At 32.3% G+C, this 20,257-nt stretch overlaps 2 protein-coding genes across 5 annotated transcripts; one reads left to right on the top strand and one right to left on the bottom strand.

Annotated features, from left to right (window-relative positions):
- The first annotated feature begins 3,773 nt into the window (after nucleotides 1-3,773).
- On the top strand, nucleotides 3,774-10,501 carry LOC8261128 (sister chromatid cohesion 1 protein 3). Of its 4 annotated transcripts, XR_007216493.1 has the most exons (15): nucleotides 3,774-4,039; nucleotides 4,575-4,836; nucleotides 4,940-5,036; nucleotides 5,141-5,205; nucleotides 5,301-5,830; nucleotides 5,932-6,043; nucleotides 6,123-6,259; nucleotides 6,362-7,008; nucleotides 7,323-7,359; nucleotides 7,471-7,516; nucleotides 7,631-7,766; nucleotides 8,911-8,994; nucleotides 9,460-9,563; nucleotides 10,000-10,073; nucleotides 10,243-10,501. XR_007216493.1 is itself a non-coding variant. In XM_015715533.3 (13 exons), exons 1-12 carry the CDS (start codon nucleotides 3,916-3,918, stop codon nucleotides 9,556-9,558), a joined length of 2,292 nt encoding a protein of 763 aa, XP_015571019.1. In that variant the 5' UTR covers nucleotides 3,780-3,915; the 3' UTR covers nucleotides 9,559-9,563; nucleotides 10,243-10,501. The 4 variants fall into 4 exon arrangements, 1 of the variants encoding a protein (XP_015571019.1); XR_007216494.1 differs by lacking the exon at nucleotides 10,000-10,073; XR_001534810.3 differs by lacking the exon at nucleotides 8,911-8,994 and having other exon boundaries at nucleotides 3,779-4,039.
- A 1,764-nt stretch (nucleotides 10,502-12,265) lies between these two features.
- LOC8261129 (thioredoxin-like protein Clot) lies at nucleotides 12,266-14,238 on the bottom strand. Its single transcript, XM_002513149.4, has 2 exons — nucleotides 13,948-14,238; nucleotides 12,266-12,749 (listed from the first exon to the last, which is right to left on the bottom strand). Exons 1-2 carry the CDS (start codon nucleotides 14,090-14,092, stop codon nucleotides 12,496-12,498), a joined length of 399 nt encoding a protein of 132 aa, XP_002513195.1. The 5' UTR covers nucleotides 14,093-14,238; the 3' UTR covers nucleotides 12,266-12,495.
- Nucleotides 14,239-20,257: the final 6,019 nt, after the last annotated feature.

Below are 20,257 nucleotides of genomic sequence, written 5' to 3'. Positions count from 1 at the left end.
AATGAGAAAGTTGAGATATAAGTGACCAGGCTGGAGGTAAGGTCCCTGATCGAGCTTTGCTCTCTGGGCGCCAGTCCTGTTGGAATGAGAAAGTTGAGATATAAGTGACCAGGCTGGAGGTAAGGTCCCTGATCGAGCTTTGCTCTCTGGGCGCCAGTCCTGTTGGAGTGAGAAAGTTGAGATATAAGTGACCAGGCTGGAGGTAAGGTCCCTGATTGAGCTTGCTCTCTGGGCGCCAGTCCTGTTGGAATGAGAGAGTTGAAATATTAGAGGTGAGCTTAGTCGAGACGTAAGTTTTGAAATTGATCGAGATGTTGATTTAGGATTAGGGTTCTACTGAAGTACTCCGTCCCGTTGCGTGTGGAATAATTTTGTTCAAGCATGGCATGATACATATGTTTTAACATGACACGTATGGTTTGCGTGATTTATTAATTATTTTAAAATTAAATGAATGTGATATTGAGATGTATGAAAATGTTTTAGATATATGATTTTAGCTCACTCTCGAGACTGACAATCTCCATTTACTGTTTTTCAGATTCGTGACTGTTAATCTTCCCTCAATTCTTACTCAGTAACCCGACTTCTTCATATCGGATGGGGTTTGATTTGGTATGTCAAATTATAAAAATCTTAGATTCTCCGCAGTAGTAATAGTAGATGTATCAGTTGTAAATTTTCTGAGTTTCGGGTCTCGCCTAGTTCTTATGGCAGACCTATTTAATTGTGTAAAATTTAATGTTACTGTAATTTATGGCGTTAATAATAGTAAAAGTTGAGATGAGATTTGTTTGAGTTGTGAATGTCAGGCTTACTACGGGATTCAGTGGCCTTACGCCTACCCATTCCCTAGTGCCGGTCACGGGCCCTCTGGTGGGGTCGTGACACAATGTCAGTTAAACCTTCAATGGTTACATTGTAAAATTTAGGAGTATGACCATTATAGACATACTAGAAGAGATTAGATGTGCATTAATGGAGAGAATGCACAATAAGTTGATGCATGCTAGTGGTTTAACTGACTCCATCACACCTAGAATTAGAACTAAGCTTGAAGAAATCAAGTACAATAGCAGATTATGTACTTGCAAACCTGCTGTTGATGACAAGTTCCAAGTGAACATAGGAGAGGATCAGTTTGTGGTTAACATAAATATGCACACTTGTACTTGTAGAGCATGGCAGATAACAAGCATTCCTTGTATCCATGCATGTTCTAGCATTCATTGGATGAACCAGGATAGTACAACCTTTGTGGACAAGTACTATACTGTAGAAATTTATATTGAAACCTACAAAAATGCTCTTGAGCCACTGAATGGCAGAAAAATATGGCCACAAGCTGATGGGCTTCCCATCAAGGCACCTAAATTTAAGAAAATGCCTGGCAGACCTAAGAAGTACAGAAAAAGAGATATCACTGAAGATCCAAAGAATCCTAATAAGCTGTCTAAACAAGGAATTCAAATGACTTGTGCAGTTTGTGGATGAGTTGGGCACAACAAGAGGAGTTGTAAGATGAAAAATGATCTATCTTTCAAGAGACCTCCTAAACTACCAGTTAAGCGTGACAGGCCATGAAATGCAACTTCTGTACTTGGATCTACTGCAACTTCCCTAACAACTCAGTCTGATGTCCCTAGTTCAAGTGGACCAAGTCAATTTGCTGGCACACCTTCAAGTGGACTCAATCTGGACCAACTCAATTTGCTGGCATACCTTCAAGTGGACCTCAATCTGGCTTAACAACCAAAAATGGGTCTCAAAGCAGGAAAAAAGAAACTGCATTAGTAAATTATTTGAATACTTGTATTTGGTTTACATTTGAATAGTGAAAAACCCAATTTGTATTCATTATGGTTGTACAAACAGGTTAACCAAGGTTATGGAGTAAAATCTTTGAAGATTCTGGCAACATGTATTTGAGGGTAATTTAAATATAATAATTTTTTTCTTATTATTTTATGCCTAGTCTAATGGAACAATTGTGTTTCGTTTCTAGATGCCTGAATCAAGGAAAGTGAAATTCATTTCTGGTACAAAGGCAGCAGCAAAGGCAGCAACAAGTAAGGGCAAATCAGTTCCCTCTTATGCCAGACCAATAATTGCAAGTGCAACAAACAATAGAGGTGGCAGAGGTTGTGGCAGAGGAGCCAAATATAGTGGGAAAGGTGCTGCACCTGTTGGAACCTAAGAGAGTCAAGCAATTTGATTGGTTACTGCAATTTTGATTAAATGTAGAGCATGAAATTTTCCTTTTTTAGGCAAATATTGTGTCTGTTATCTTGTTTGCAGACTTGTGCCTTTCTTTGTAGTAGTCTTTATACTATTTTTTATAGACAAATACTGTCTTTGTTTTCACACCTATGAACATAATATTTTGAAGGCAGATAATGCCTTTATTTTCATCAAAAAATACTCTTCTTAAACACTTATATTCTCCATTTATGATTTATACTAGTACCATATATGCAAAAGGCATCCAACTTCAAGTTATATGGCTTATGTAAAAATGTTCAATAATCATAAATTAACATTGTCATTTATTCAACATTTTTGTTCAAATTACAATACAAATATTTATCCAACAGTTAAGCTAACTCATGGGTATTACCATACCAATACCAATAACCACAATCATGAGTAGTAGAATACAAAACTTTCTCAAACCACATCACGACACTCTCTTGTAGCATTTTCTTCTCAGAATTAAGCTTTCTGCAATCATCAAGTTTTCTGCAGTCATCAATATTTTTTTGCAGTAACTCAAACTATTCATTCTTTTCTTCACAGCTACATACTTTCTTAACCATCGTTGACTCCCTTACCATCTTCACTTTCATTATCTCTTCCAATGCGTCCTTTCAGCCTTCAAATGATTCATCACCTCTTTCGTATAAGAAAGACATTGCTATGTCAGGGTGAAGCCATCAAACTACTGATCGAGCTCGTAATTGAAGCATTATAGGATTAGAAGTTCCAAATAAATCTTTCAATCAACCTAATACAACATCATTAGCTTCAAACTAGCAGATAAATGTGAATTTGGGGGCATATGAAGCACGAGAATAAGAACAACTAGGGTTACAGATTGCAGATAAATTTGGGAACAAGGATCTTTAATTTAGGATGTAAAAAATGCACTGTTTCTCATCTCCAAAACACACCGCTTCTGGTTTTGGCTTTAAAACGCACCGTTTCTACGTGTTTACTTTACCAGAGCTCCAGCAGCCACGTGGAATAAACTTCACCAGAAATTTGATTTATGTATCAGTTTGATAAAATTGATAAGGTCGCGCATGACAGTGTTACAATTAAAAACATGTGATTAAATTGAAAAAACGCCAAAGGTCAAATATTCTTTTGCAATTAAGCCTAATAATACTCATGCAATTTATGGGTGAATGATGAGTTTATACAAAATTCGATTTAATTCTATAACTACAAAATTAATTGAAAGAAACTAATATATAGACTTAAATTTTGAGAAATAACAATATATATAAAAACTGTATTACTAATATCTATTTTTACAAAACCTGTTTCCTCTTTTTCTAATATTTTGAGTTTTAAAAATTTATTATTGTTATTTCTTAAAAATAAGGTCCCAAAAAAGTAAGTAGGGGGGAGAGGTGGCCCTATTTCCAATAATCAGGTCTGCTTTAAATACCCGATAATCTCGGCAGAATTGTAAATAATGGTAATAGAAAGGGTCTTTTGAAATTCCCCATCGAACCCACTTCTTCTAGTTGGCGCCTTTCTAGTTGGCGCCTTTCTTATTTGCCGCGCCAAATTGATAGTTTTTTCAATTTATATTAACCCTAAAAAAATCATGTCTTTCTCTATTTCTCTCTCTCTCTCTCTCACTCTCTCTTCAGTTTCTTTATCTGTAAAAGAAGAAGAAGAAGAAGGATGTTTTACTCTCAGACGTTTCTTGCTCGGAAGGGCCCTCTGGGTACAGTGTGGTGCGCCGCTCATCTTCAACACCGCCTCAAGAAGTCTCACTATACCTCCACCGATATCTCCTCCACCGTCGGTCTGTTTTTTTTTTTTTCAATAAATTTTTTCCCTTTTTTGGTATGCAACTGAAGTTTTCTTTCTCATTAAAGAAAAACTTTTTTTTTTTTGGATTAGACCTTTTTCTATTATTTGATTTATTTCTTCTTTATTGTGTTTCATTTGTAAAGATTTTTTTTTTGGTTTTTTGGTTAGAATGTGAGTTACTTATTTAATGGTATTATCTCAGTGAGTGCCCAATTTTACTGTGCGACAAAGATCAAATACTTTATTTGTCTCAAGATTTTGGATTAAAGTTTTGTAATTAGTCCATTTTTAAAAAATAAATTCTAATAACTTTCTGTAGTTTGGAGATTCTACTTCTATCTGATTTTTATGTTAATTTTAATCAAAGGTTTTATGGCAAGCAATGGTTTTGCTTATTAAATAGGTTTTTATTTGGTTCTCTTCAATGGGGTGAATTTATTTAGAGGTACTTGCTTAAAGAACAGCATTTGTGGGAAGTTTACTGACAGTGATTTGATTTTTTTTTTTTATATGGATTCGTATTTTAGATCGCATTATGTTTCCAGAAGTTCCCATTGCGCTGAGAATGTCAGGCCATCTCCTGTTAGGTGTTGTTCGGATATATTCGAAGAAAGTTGATTTCCTTTACCATGATTGTAATGTTGTTCTTGTTGGGTTAAGAAAGGCATTTACTTCTATAGAAGTTAATTTGCCGGAGAATGCAACAACAGCTAAATTTGAATCTGTCACTTTGCCTCCAACATTTGACCTTGATGCCTTGGATGTGGACTTTGACATTGATGCTTATGGGTATAGATAAAATGACCTACTTCTTCTCTTCCCTTCCAATTTGATTTTTTAACTTGTGTTTGTTCTGGAACTGTTTTTCTGACATATCAATTATGTGTCTTAGGTCTCCGGATAATCATATGAGGAGTCAAGAGGAAATAACACTTCAAGATCAGATTCCTACTGACAGAGATCCTTATGTTGTTATATCTTTTGATGAGGTCTATTACTGTTCTTTAAAAAATTATTTTGGTTGCTCCCTGTTTTGTCTTTTAATTGCTGCATGTAAATTGCAATTTTCACTGGCAAGAACATTGCTGTGCAGGATGTCATGATGGATACATTACCACCAGAAGAGGAACTGAATGCAGGAATCAGGCCAACGGAGGAGTATGCCTTTAATTGCATTTGGAAGTCTTTTTTTTTAAAGAAAAGAATCTATTGAGAGTTCAATGTAATACTTAATATTTGTTTTGCATTCACAGCATCGTTCCTCCATCAGGAGTTGATACTGATATGGCTTCCCCGCATACCATTCCTAGTAGTCGGATTGAAGTGACTTCAGAAACTGTTGATCTTCAAGATTCAGGCCCAACTAATTTAACAGAAGTGCTTATGGATTTTGCTGATCTTCAAGAAACTTGTCCTAGCAACAAGACGGAATTACAGACTCAGACTCTGGATTTTCAAGAGCCTGGTCCAAGTAATCAGACTGAGGTTCTTAATTCAGCAATTAACAATGACAATTTCCCTCCAGAAATTGAAGTTTTGCGTGATCATGTTGATGTTTTTAGTTCGGAAAACCTTCCTCCAGTGTTTACCCATCAGCAAAATGATGCATCTGAACCAAATATATCTTTAGACCAAGGTTTGAATGAGAAGAAAACTCCCTCTCCATTTAAGGAGGATGTCATACCTTCTGGAGGGCAGTCTTCACCATTTCAGCAGCGTTCAGAATCCCCTAATTCTGCTTCACGAGATGCACCTGGAATCTTTGATTCACATATTTCATTTGGTGAGTTGGTGACTCGTTACTTTCATTTGAGCAGGATGGAAAGGTAATTATGGCCTATATTGTTTATACTTTGAATGAGCGTTTCTTTTTGTTCTTCTCAGGGCGTGTATCACCTGAACTTGCCATACGTTCAACGCCAGCTGTTCAGCAGCCAAGACCTAGGACAAGAAAGAGAAAGCATTTCTTTGATGAGGCCACAGTGTTAACCAATAAGTACGATATGTTGCTTGATTTACATAGAGCACTTAATTCATTTGGTTTTGGTTTCTGATGTAAGAAACCATTTTGATAGATTCATGAAGAAGGCATTAGAAAATTCTAAGGATATATTGAGAAAGAGGAGGGAAATCCCTTCTACTGCTTTGGGTATATGGAAGTTGCGCAACAGTCTAAGAAAGGAGCAAGTCCTTTCCGAGCCTTTGTTAACTGGTGAGTGATGAGAGCTGCTTTAGTTGGATTGTATTGGATAACTTCTTGCTCTTTAACCCAATGGTTAAAATTATGAAAGTATTGATGTTTGTCTATGACCAGGGTCTTGTGCTGATCTATGCAATCTTTTAAAGGACTATATTTCTGGAAAACCTCATTTGACTCTTGAAAGGGAAGTTACACCAGAGCCCAGGGTTACAACATCTGCTCCTGCAATTGAAGTAATTCCAGAGTGGCGGGATGCAACTTCTCCTGCTCGTTCAACAGTTGCGATTTTAGAGTCTATAGCTGCAACTTCTCCCACTTCTGCAACAGAAATGATCTCAGAGAGCAGGACTACAACTTCGCCTGCTCCTGCAACTGAAAACATTCCAGAGCCTATGTTTGCACAACCTTCTGTACCTGAAGTTGAACCTGATCTAGAAATTGAACGTCTTCGACAACATGAAGGCCATGATGCCAACATTCTGTTACCTGAACTCCTGCCTTCTCCAGGAAGATTTCCGCCTTCTCCTTTTAGAAGAGATGACTTCACTCCCAACTCAATGAAAAGCTTAGGATCAGAAACAGCACATTGGGCTGGAACAAGTGCTGGAACTGAAGTATTGCCTACACCAGATATTGCAGCATCCACTGGCACTTACACTACTGATCTGGAAACACCCAGGACGTTTTTGGAAGAGCAATTTGATGCAGGGCACACTGGACTTTCAGATATTCCTGAATTTGTTAATACTGCAGAAGCAGAGGTAATTTTTCAGCTTGCATTTTTTCTGCAGTGCTAATACCGATCTTTGGTGGTTTTTCAATGTACTGTTGCTTTGATGTGCTTGTAATGTTTCTTTCTCTCAAAAATTTGGTGTTCACATGTCGTGAGGCATTTTAGAGCTAAAAATTTTCAATATGCCAACTTTGCTTGTATGCTTCTCGATACATTGTTGTGCTTATAATAGATTACGTGCAATTTCTAGCGTGTTCCATACACCTTATTGTACAAGCCAGCTAATTAAACCAAGTTAATCATGTTTTTATGTCTCACTCCAAGAATTAACTATTGTTGTAGGACCTTTATTTCCTGGAAGCAGACAATAGCCCAGCTGGTAAGCTGATTTCTTGTGATTTTTCTAAGAAGTCAAAATCATATGAAATATCCAATATTTAACTGTTATATTTTGCTTATAATATGTGGGTGGCATTTATGCTTATGGCAGGTTCTCCAGGCTCTCAAGGCATTGATTCACTGTCTGTGAGAACAAGGTACTGTTCTATTTTTCAGAAGTAGAGGAAGTTTTGTTCCTAATGCTTTTAATACTTTATTTTTTTTGTTAGTTTAAATTGCCTGTTGATTTTCTTTATAATGTTGGTATGCAGGGCTGTGGCTCAATATTTAAAAAGAAACTCTCCGATAACCCCAGTATCAGAAGACCTATCTGGAGATCTCAGTCTCAACAGGATCTTACAAGGAAAAACAAGAAAATTATGTGCTCGAATGTTTTTTGAAACACTGGTAAGCTTCTACATTATTTTCACACGTGGCTCTTCTTGCTGATATATTTATGTAGATGTTTTTTCATGAAAGGTAACAGGCTGAGGAAAAGAAATCAAATCACGAATACAACATATGTTTGAGACATTACTTATATATTTGCATGCCAATATTAGCATTTATTGGAAGATAATCTTCCTATCATATTAGGAATTTAACTCAATAATTGCATAAGCTACTAGAATGTTCTTTTCTCTCCAAATTGAAGTAGAATTAGTTCCCTGTTGAAATCTTGATTCATAAGTGTCTTGAGTTCCTTGAATTTCCTGCTGCTTTCTTGTGCTTCAAACTTGACTGGTTCCTTATAAATCTATTGAAATAATCCTATTATGCTTTCTGTATTGCTTCACCATCTTTGTTTTTTCAAAATTTTTAGTGTGTATGGTTCTATAACCAAGAAAATGCATGGTACTTGAGCATGATAAAATTTTCAGAGACAGATGCATACAGCAGTGCCATCTTGTCTAGCTTTGTGGCTACAAGCATTTGTCTCTGGATCCCTACTTGAGATTGCTGTTGGGTGTTAAAAGAGTAGGTTTAAATTTTTTTTTTATTTTAGTTGGTTGATTTTTTTTTTTAAATTTTTTTCATAAATTACTTTTTCCAATTTAATTTTTTTCTAAAAGAAAAAGGCTGCTTAAAGTAAATATTATGTAAGCAACTGATGATTTACTAAGAAATCATACGTTGAAGTCAGTTGTAAAGAAATCTGTTTCTGATTCTGCAAATACTTCTGCAAGATCACATCAAGAGCAATTAATCTATTTTGTTTTGACTTCTTCTATGAACTAGATTTCTAGGTTCAGAGTTAGTACCCAGTATTATCTCAGTTCTATTTTTTTAATTTTTTTTTTTATGTTGCTAGGGTTTAGCATCATTCTATAATTCACTGTTTGAACATGGCATGTCAGTTCCGGTTTGAACATGGCATGGAATTCAGAACTTGTCAAAGTCATAATTGTAGCTATATTTTTCATTTTCACGATATGGAAATAATTAGCTATACAATTTCCATTTCTTTTAAATAAAGGGATAAGGTAACAAAATTGAACATGAAATTACTGTCAATGTAGCTTAGTTTAACTGTCTCCTTTTTATTTTGAAGATGCAGTAGATGATAGAAATTGGAGAATGTTGAAGAAAGTATAGCAAATAGAGGAAAAAAGCAATGAAGACCTGGAAATTAGAAGTACGATTTGACATAAAATTATGAAAAAATAATAATGTCTTTTTATGTGGCCATATGGTATAGGATATGATATCAAGTATGGTTGTTGTGGGATTAACATGAGAAAATATTCATTGTGCATTAATTCTTATGCAATATAGTTGAAGAGGATTAATCATGATGGGAATGGATACACATCACCTATCTTGAAAAGTGAGAACCTGTTTAATTAGGCACAGAATCAAATTTTCTGTCTTAATATATATTTAATGCATTTTGTTTCATAATTTATATGCATCCTTATCATTGGATAGTTTGTATTGAATCTTGTGATGTGATTTACTTCATGATTCCTAAAATCAGGACTTCTGTTTCATGTTACGAATCTCAATTTTACAACTATCTCTAGGAATTTAAGCATTAAGGTAACCTGGTTTATTATTTCTGATGCTTAATTGTTATGTGATTTTCAATGGTGCACTGCAGGTTTTGAAGAGTTATGGACTTATTGATGTACGACAAGAGGAACCTTATGGTGACATTGCTTTGAAGTTGACTTCTAGACTGTCAAAGGCCCAAATATGATATAGGTATGACTCTATGAACTGTTAAGCCCGAGTTTCTGAATTCCTGCAGAAAATAAAATTTGGCACTTGAAGTATGGATACATTGGTAACGTATGAAATTATTTGCGATGCGTAGATGTATTAAGATGATAAACTCAGCTGTAATTTTTGAATTATGGAACTGCCCATTAATTTTTGTTATAAAACCATTGACAAGGAATTAACAAATCAAATTGATGAAATATGATATCTTGTAAAAGAAAATTTGAGTTAGCTTATTAGTTTGGGGGTCGATGTTCCTAGGGTTTATAGTTTTGATTTCTTGGCATGGAAGATTTGATTGAAACTTTAGTATGGGCCCATGAATGTACACCTTTGGCTAATTTGATTTGATAAAGTTTGCTGGTAATAATTATGGTTGTGTTGATGGCATAATCATATTAGTGCCTTTAATTAACAGGTTTAGCAGGGCTGTTTCTATCTAGTACTGTGCTTCTCTTTGTAAAGCAGCTCCTTATTTACAGCTATTCATTGGTAAGTTTCGGAAGGTTGCTTTCCTGAGAAGTAGTTTGAAGCGTTTAGACCTTTGCATGGGTTGAAAATGTGACTAATTGCCATTTTGTTAAAAATGGTAAAATTATTGTTGTATGCAGTGTATGGTGTAGGTAGGACGCAATAACATGTATTGTTTTATGCCTTGCAGTTGGGCTGCTTGGCAAAAGGATAGATATTGAGAAGGAAGATCAGAAGAGAATCAAGAGGAACTGTACAGCAAACGGCAATTGGAATGTGGAGATTTTGTGATAGTTAGTCTACATCCAAGCTCATAGAAGTATTCAGTCTGTATCATAGAATGGTAATACAGGTGTTGTAATTAACAACTCAGTTATGGTCCTAACTTATTGTAATTAGAGGTTCAATCTCGTCATATTTTAATTTAATTTAATCCTTTTTAGTGGTGATGTATTGGACTATTCGTTATGTGGGTCACATGAATGTAGAGAAGCAAGCAAATATGGTTATTTTATATATATATATATATATATATATATATATATTTGGTGAACTGAGATTTGGAGCAATGTTTTGGGGCATAATGCATTCCTAGACACTTGTATTTGTATGAAATAGTCAACTAGCACCTCATATTTCACTATGTTGACTTGACACACATGTAACTCACAATAGATTCAAAAGGTTAAATATCACTGTTATTGTAATAAAAATTTAATTTAATTTTTAATTTTTTCTAAAATATTTTTTATGATCTCTCTAAATATTTCTATTATTCCATGATTTATGTGATATTTCTTTTTAACTCTTATAATTATTTTTAAATATTTTTATATTTTTATACAATAATATTTTTTTTAAAAATTTTCTTAAAATATATTTATTTAGGTGTAGAATTTTGAATAACATATTTATTTGGAGAAAACTAAATAAGAGAACAAAATACTGTTGTGTTGTTTGCTTGTTTAATAACAAACACATCTTATTCAAATTTATACATAAATAAAAATGTTATTGAAAAGTTCAAAAGATCAAAAAGATAATTTAGAAAATATAAAATATTCAAAAAAGATTATAAGGGTTAAAGATAAACTTCATATAAATTATGAAATAACAAAAAAATTTAAAAGGATCAAAAAATAATTTTACAAAACTGTGAGGATTAGATTAGATTTTTGTTATAATAACACTGACTGCATCAGTTTTTTTTTTTTTTTCCTGATATTTTGAGTGTGCATGAGTTGCACCCGTGTCAAGTCAACACTTAAGTGTTTACAGGTTATCAATTTAATTAACAAGTTGAATTGTCTAATAGTTAAATCGTAAAGTATGAGGTGCTAGTTGACTAGTTCACATAAGTACAGGCATTTTGGTGATGTATTTTGCCAATAATTTAGTGGGAATACCAGTGTTGTTAACCTTCTAAAGCCAGGACACCTAGTTGTACCAATTGCTTCCACCAGAAAGGGTTATGTATCACTCAAGAGCCAAAGCATAGTTGGATTATTTTTCAGTCATCACAGTAATTTCAACTTGGTGAATTACAATTATGTTTTATGAATTGATATTTGACATCTATGACATCAATTACCACCATTGCTTCCATGTTCATGTAAGATTTTCTATTGGGCGTAAATCTTCTTAATGTGAAGAAAGAAAGCTGCATTAAGTGAATCAAATGTAATTTTTCAAGTGAAACTGATGTTTAAGCACAGCATGGTAATTATGTATAAAGTTTCTCAATACATCAGCAGCCCCTTGAATTTGGTATGACTGGTTAGTTTGCCTCCCTTTCTTCAAAAGAAAAAACACTTGTCTAAATTTTTTGGCCACATTTTTGCTTTGTGGCCGGTGGAAGAAATTTTACACCTTGCTTACATGGAAAAAAAAATTTTAGATTGCCAAAGGATTCAGCAGGCTTTCAATGAGCAGGGATTGGAAGTTTCTTCACTAGAACATGGTCCTTTTGCGCCATCACAGAGCAATTCCAAAGGAATGTAAACAATGACGGGGAAAAATTAGACATCAAAGATTTTATGTCACTTCCAGTTCATAATGACACCATACCTTTAAACAAATGCCAGCTTGCTTGTTGCTAGTAGCAACCCCTGATGCTGAAATCCTGACAAGAAAGAACTGTTGTAATATTTCAAGTAAAATTTTTCTCAAAGATTCCGTAACCTTAAGACCACAAAAGGGATGACACTCTAGAATTTCCTTGGTAAAGTAAATTCTATTACGTAGGCACGCAGTTATCATCAACATACAACCAGTATTTTTATGGGCTGATTAGCTACAAGTTCATTGCAAGATGTAACTTTCATAGATCTTCATAGCTTAAAGTTGAACATTATTAGCCAGCTTTGCTTGACAGACAGGCAAATGTGAACAGTACTATATCAGGCAAGATTGCCGACCATCTAATAGGGAAGAAAAAACAGACTTATTTCCCAGAAATAAGAGCATTAATTTTGTGCTCAAGGTGGGCTTCATAATCCTCAAGGCGACCTTTGATTGCATCATCTTCCCAGCAGACCAGTGTTGGGACGCCGGTGAGCTTGAACTTTGAGTCTACTCTCCACGGGTGCTGAGGATTCCTCCATGTTGGTCTATCTCCAACATAAGCGCGCAGAAGTGTAACGTCATCTGATGATGCTTCCAGCTTTTTGTATATTACAGGTTCAGCTCTCACACAGTCTAGATAGAGATGTGAAAAACAGATAACTAACACGTTATAAAGTGTTTATATTAGCATGTTCTTTAAACCAAGTGCTAATTGATACGACAAGGCACTTTTAACAGCACAATTTTCTACAGGGAAATGCACATGTGAGCCACCCAATAAAGTGAAAAGGTGAGATAACTTATAGTAGATTTACAGCAAGCATTCATTCTCCACGTAATATCACGATTAGAACATTCAGAACTGTGTCCCATTCTCAAAACTATAAGTCATGAAGAATCCACATGCCAGTTTAAATGAACATACTATTGCAATGAGGATCAAACTCCCCATCATTTCAACATTTATAGTGCATTACAGAGAGCACAAACACCAAACCTACAATCTGAAGAGGATTTCTTTTTTTCCTTTTAAGAAAGCTCAATTTAATGTTTTTCTTGTAAAGGACCAAATACACCCTCTCTTTTTCTCTCGCATAAGTGCTACCTGATCTTATATGATTGGTAATTCAACTCCCTTAAATCACTAATACAGAAGGGTAAGTCAGTGGCCATACTTACCTAGACTGGATCCATTCCTTAGACACATGGGGCAGGCTCCATATGTAAATGGGAGCACCTCCGTGTCTCTTCGTCCATCAAGGACCTGGCCCAGTTTTCCCTTTTCTTTTTTCTTCTGAAAGCTAACAAAGTTAGTTAAATTCATCTGCCATTCCTAAACAGCTGGGAAAGTGGGAAGATTGAAGTAAAAGAGCCCTCTCCTTGATAACTGATTTTGAACATCTAACTGAAAATATTTATAATGCATTCTTCATCTCAATCTTGGTAGATTAGTTCTTCATGTCTTGAAAATAATAATAATAATAATAATAATAATAATAATAATAATAATTCATGTTCCTATACTGTCCAAAGTACCTGGATGATTCTTGCATAATTTTGTCACTCTAATTTCACTTCTCACATACATTTTCTCTTCAATAACAAAACAACTTCCACATGAAAATATCTTTATCCAACTTATAAATATCAAAATTCATTAGTTTTATTTTTAAGTGCAGTACAGTTACACCTAAACTGAAAACCCATGTAGTAAAATTGCAAAAAGCATGAAGTTTAACAAGAATTGGATGATGGGTCACCGTTCCCATTCATCATGAAGTAAATAAAGGAAAAAAAAAAGGGGAAAAAATGAATAAAAACAGGGCAATACCAGGGCACCAACTTAGATTGGTAGAAGGGTCTTTATCAGCCAAGAAGAGGATTAAATTGGCTTTGTTTTTGGCAGCCTCCGACTTGAACTTCTCAAACACACTGTCGAATGTTGATATGGTCGCATCCACCAATTTGAGAGGCATTTTTTTCTCAGAGGATATGATTCTCGAAAAGGGAGAGCGTCTGTAAGTTCTCGAAAAGAGAGAATTAGCGGACTTCCATTACTTGTAGGATAATCTCAGGCAGCAGTGGGCATGGCTGCCTCGGGCCAGGCCAATCCCGAATTTATCTCTAAGAGACAGGCCTAGTGCGGCCCGGATTGTTATATTCTGTACCCGGGGTACCCAGTATGTAATGATTATGTCTGCGCATCAAACACACGCATGTGTTAACAGAGTATTAAGCTAAGCACGTTTATAAATTTTAAAGTTAAGTTTCTAAATTCAATTTAATTGGCAGTTTATATTATTAAATATCCAATTAATTAAAAAAATATAAATAAATTAATATTATAAATTTAAATTTATTATAAGACACATAGATTGTTACACTCTAGAATAATTCTTTTACTATGTTTCGACTCCACATTTATATTATATTTATTATTTAATAATTTTATTATTATTGTTCCAATTTTTACATTTTAGTATATTTTATATTTCTTTTTACATAAATTTTATTTTTTAAATAACATACTAATATTTTTATGAAGCAAATACTATATTTATTAAAATTAAAAGAATCTTGATCAATATAATTTAAAGTAAATATAGAGAGAAATAAAATTTCTGAAAAACATAAATAATATTATAGGTTCATCATGTGTATATATGAGATTCATATATTATAATTTTAAAATTCATAAACTAAATAAAAAAATATATTCATATGTTAAGACAGATTTATCAATAAAAATCATTGAAGATACAATTTATGTTTAATAAGTCTGACACTAATAATAGATGAATACATACTTTATAAGTAATGTACTTAAAATTTATGCTTAATAAATCTCACACTAGTAACATATGAATATACACTTTATAAGTAATGAACCTAAAGTTTATATTTAATGAACCTTACAATAATAATAGATGAATATATACTTTATAAATAACAAATATGCCGCATGTGTAAGAAAATAAATTAGTATAATATAAAAATTATTCTAAAAATATTTATTAATTAATTTTAGTATTATATAAATTAATTAATATAATTGATATTACTATTTTTTAGAATAAAAAATTATTATATAATTAGAAAACTAATTTTTTATTAAATATAATATTAAAAATATAATTTAAAATGCTATTTTTGAATTAGAATTATTATCTAATTAGAAAAATAATTTATTAGTTAATACAATCTTAAAATATAATTAATATGTTATTTTTTAGAATAGAATTAATATCATTATATGATTAGAAAACTAGTTATTAATTAATATAATATTAAAATATAATTAATATATTATTTTTTGAATTAAAATCAGTATTTAATTAGATGTATAACTTATTAGTTAATAAATTAATAAAAAAATTATAAAATTACACATAAATTTCTACTCAATATGTTAAAAATGAATACACACGTTAAAATAAAAATCTTATAAATATACATATTAAAAAAAATTTTAAGTTTCAAAAATTAATATATTATATATATATATAGCTAGCAATGTGGTGCCTCATCATCCTTGGTTGCACATCTTATTCGGTCTTCAATACAGGTATTGCCTCTATCACCTTATCCTTTTCAAACATCATCTTATCTTGTTGTGAATTTTTCTGTAAGTGTACATGGTCATCAAATAATATAGAGTTATGAGTCTAAATTATCGTCCCATCAAATTTTTTTGTATTTAGCACCAAAATTTATTATAACTTTACACTAACTAAATAAAATATTGACTTGATTTTGGTTCTAAGAGTAAATAAGTAAAAACTAAATAGATAAGTAAACTATAGTAAAGAAATTCAATGAAGAAATATGATCAATTATAAAAGCATCCAGGGATAAGCTTCCAGCACATTAATTTCTTACTAATTCAATTCAATTGATTCCTCTAACTTAATTCACTTGTTTTGAGGAAAATTCATTCTAAACTAGTAAATATACTATCTCAAGCTATATCAATTGTATCTAGATCAATTCCTCGTCTACTCTCTTGATTGATTATATTAATCTAAACCCATTAAGATTTATCACAAATTAATAAATCTTTCAAAAACTTAAACCTACTCTCGTGGTTTTAATAGCTATTATTTAATATTCCTTTCAAATATTATTAAGTTTCCACTCTCGCTCCATCACTTAATATCTTAGATTATTATAAATATTAGGCCTTTATATTCATAACATAATCAATTTAAAAATATTAAATTAAAATAATAGTGAATTAAAAATCAAAGGAACTCCATTAAATTAAGTCAAAAAGAAATTAAAGGGTTTCTACTAAATCTCTAGATAAAAAGAATCCGGTAACTTATATTGAGACTAAGCATTTCACAAAAGATTAACAACATAATGAAAATAGAAAACAAATAAAAAAGGAAGAAAAACTTTAAAAATCTTGAAGGATGTCTCCAACTCTTGATCTTCGAAGAAAATCCTTGAATCCTTGAAATCTCTTCATAAATATACTTTTCTCTTTAGTTTTAAGGTATTTTTAAGTGCCAAAGGTTCCTATAAAACCCTAAAATTATCTCCTTTATATAGGAGATAAATCCATATGCAAAATAAAAATAAAAATAAAAGCATAAGGTTCAGAATTATTTGAAGTCTCCATGTCACAGGCGTGACATCTGTCACGACCTGACAAAAATGTGAGGAGGGTCAAGTGATAGCTCACGGCTGTGGCTCGTATATTTTTCTCATTCTTCTAGTGAAATTGCTATTTAACCGTTGAACTTCTAGGGTTACTTCCAATCGAGTCCAAAAGATTCCAAATCCATATGAAATAACACAAGCAAACCAAAGTATATAAATCTACTTAATAATCATGTAATTACATATAGAATTAGACCAATTTAACTCTAAAAGAACCATAGATTCTAGGCATAAATTGGCCTTATCAAATTCCCCTGCACTTGAGTTTTTCCTTGTCCTCAAGCAAAAGAAAATAAGAAATATAAAAATATATATCAATGTTTCCTTGAAGAGAAATTGAAAATTAAACGAGTAGCACATGTAAGGGACCTCAAAGATTTTACAAATAATTACCTTACTTATCTCAAACGTTTCAGCTCTAACTACCCAAAGCACAATATATAGGAATCAATAGGGTTATGAAAAATAATCTAAAGTATGTGTACAAGTTAAGAAGCAATGGCTTAGTTGCACTTCAAATAGGCATAAGCCCTTTCTCAATTCCTAGAACATAGGAGACAATTCCATAAGCTAGAATATCCAATCTATCTCCACTAATTTGACCATACTTCCAAAAAATTATTAGGATTTGTTATTGGCTTGTAACAGGGTGTTTAGGCTAAATCTAAATCAAGACATAAGGACTATAAAAGGGTCAAAGTGGAATCAATTAATTAAAGAAAATCGCAAGTTCATCAATAATGATAATAATGTTTCCATCTCAAACATAATCAATATATGACTTGCCTTAATAGAATAAACAACTCTAAACCATCACATGAGTTTTTAATAATTAAAGCTCAAGGTGCATTTTTCTTGATAAACACCATTTATAACTCTTTTTTTTTATATTATTTTGAAACGAATTCCTTTTCTCTTTTTCTTCTCAATTTCCCTCTATATCAATTGAATAATGATAAAGGAAAAAAAATCAAGTATTTATATGGAAATTAGGACACAATAAGTATAAATTGCAATTCTATAAGCCAATTAATTCTTCAAAAAGAGTGAGTCTAAAGGCTTTTTAGGTTATATGCATGGATAACTTTTTGAGTTAATTTACTAAAAAAAGGTAGATTAGATACATATATTAAAATATATATCTAATTGGCTCAAAGAAAGAAGGCCTAAATCATTTTCTCCTAAAAGCATATATTATTATTTCGTCTCGATAAATTCAATCCCTTGTTCTAATATTAGTCAAATACCAAGAAGTTAAATAAATAGAAGTCCATTGTAAGCAAGTATACATAAAGGCTATTTTTCAAAATAAGGAAATATATATCTCAAATAATAAGTCATAACACCATTATCTCCATTTAAAGTTAAATGAGTACTTAAAGTTCAAAAGTACAAGATAAACATCAAATTACTCATAGAACAACTTATCATTGGTCCTAAGTGTATACTCATTCAATCTCAATCAATTTTCAAGGCAATTGATATTAACAAATAAAGAAAAAAAATCAATTTAAACTAATTAAAACGAAACTACTCATAAAATAAAAGAAGCAATCACATAATGCACACCATATTAAAATTACCTCACACTTAAACATGGCATTATCCTTAATAACATAAAAGAAAATAATTAAAAGAAAAGGAAGGAGAATGAGAAAATTTTCCTTGAATTAGTGTGCTTCTCCTCCTATTAATGCTGGTTATGGGTGGCAGTTTCGAGCTTGTATTTAAGTGTTTTTAGCGACTACGACATTACAAGATCTGCAACCTAAAAAAAATATGCTAACTAATCACAGAAACTAGCACAAAGATTTTAAAGTCGCCACCCGGGTAATTTATTAGCACACTTTTACTAGTTGAGTGGCTTTTCTTGATTTCATAAAAAAGTCTTACTACATCCAAAGATGGATACGGAAACTAACTTTCTTATTTGTGTATCTTTTATCTTTAATTTTATTGTTTAACGGGCTATTCCCTATAAACATGATAATTTGATTCTCTATAGTAAATCATTACAGCATGTGAGGTCTACCTAAGTTTAGCCTGTTTTATTAAGCCCAGTTCCCATTTAGATGATTAACCTAATTAGTTATCCAATTATGTACAAAGGCCTATCTACTCTAGCCCGATTATAAGTCATGTATTTAATTACCAGCCTTTTACTAAATGGATTATTTTTATATAATTATACCCAATTAGATGATTTTATTTCTAATGTGATCCATAGTTAATTAAAATCATGACAAAAATCCACTAAGTTTATATGGATTTTAGTTTAAGTCCAATTTACTATCTTATTAACCTAACGGATTACAATTTTCATGCTAGGTCCAATTTAAGGGTTAATATTTATTTTTCAGTTAGGCAATCATATAGCAGATACTTGGCATACATCCAAAATAAAGCAAAAATAAAGTATAGAAAAATTAAATCTAGTTATTACAACCTTCCTACAACTAAAAATTAAAAGAAAAATGCATAAAGTAAGTTAAAGTGTACAAAGAATTACCAAAAATCGCATAAAACTCAAAAAATAGGTTAAAATTGGAGCAAAGTCGATTGGCTTAGGTCATAGAGTCAATTGGCTCAGTACAGAGCTGAATTAGCACTGCAAAGAGCTGATCAACTTTAGGGCTTGGTCACGACCGGTTTTGCATTTTTTTTGATCCCCCTTGCCTAGAAGCTGATTTAACATGCATAGAATACTCCAGAAATATGAAATAAAGGATATAAAAATAAATTAAACTAGACTGGAATATATAAAGATAATGCAAACATGGAAAAGGATAAACTAACAAAAGATAAAGCCTTTGCAGATTTTGGATTTGAACATGTAATCCTAGAAAATAGATGCAATCACATAATTATATGAGAAACACAAAAATATAGCATATTACCCTAATCATTCAAATTATCAGATTTGAAATTCAACATATATCGTGTTATCAGATTCAAGATCTAGCATATATCATGTTATCATATTCAATGCCTAGCATAACAGAAGCATGTTGATTCATGAAGAAGCTTAAATGAATCATACAAGAAAATTAAAAATCATCCTAATCATGTTTCAAAATCATATAGTAAAGGAACAAGTATGAAGAAAGTGATGCTGGATTTGGAGAATCCTCAGGTTGTCACTATAGAGTGCTGATCTTTGAGTCTCTGGAGATGATGAGGTGGTGGAATTAAAGATCAGTTAAGAATCTAATGTTGATGAAGTGGTGGAATTAAAGATCAGTTAAGAATCCAATGTTGCTTGGGTTTGAGAAAGCTTATCTCATTCCATAAAAAAGAGTTTCTTTATCTTAGTTCTTTCTTTAGTGACCTTTCTCTCAGTTACCTAAACTCTCTGCCTTCAATAAATGAACGTAGACTTTTGATAAGTGCAGCTAGTAGCTAACTCTAGACCTAGGATGTCTAATTCTATTTATAGCAGTAGGGTGTTAGAAAACCCTAGAGGAACAAATAGATTT

Source organism: Ricinus communis, chromosome 6, assembly GCF_019578655.1.
Source record: "Ricinus communis isolate WT05 ecotype wild-type chromosome 6, ASM1957865v1, whole genome shotgun sequence".
Lineage (NCBI taxonomy): Eukaryota > Viridiplantae > Streptophyta > Magnoliopsida > Malpighiales > Euphorbiaceae > Ricinus > Ricinus communis.
The sequence above is the reverse complement of the archived record's forward strand: the minus strand, read 5'-3'. Positions and strand labels throughout refer to the sequence as shown.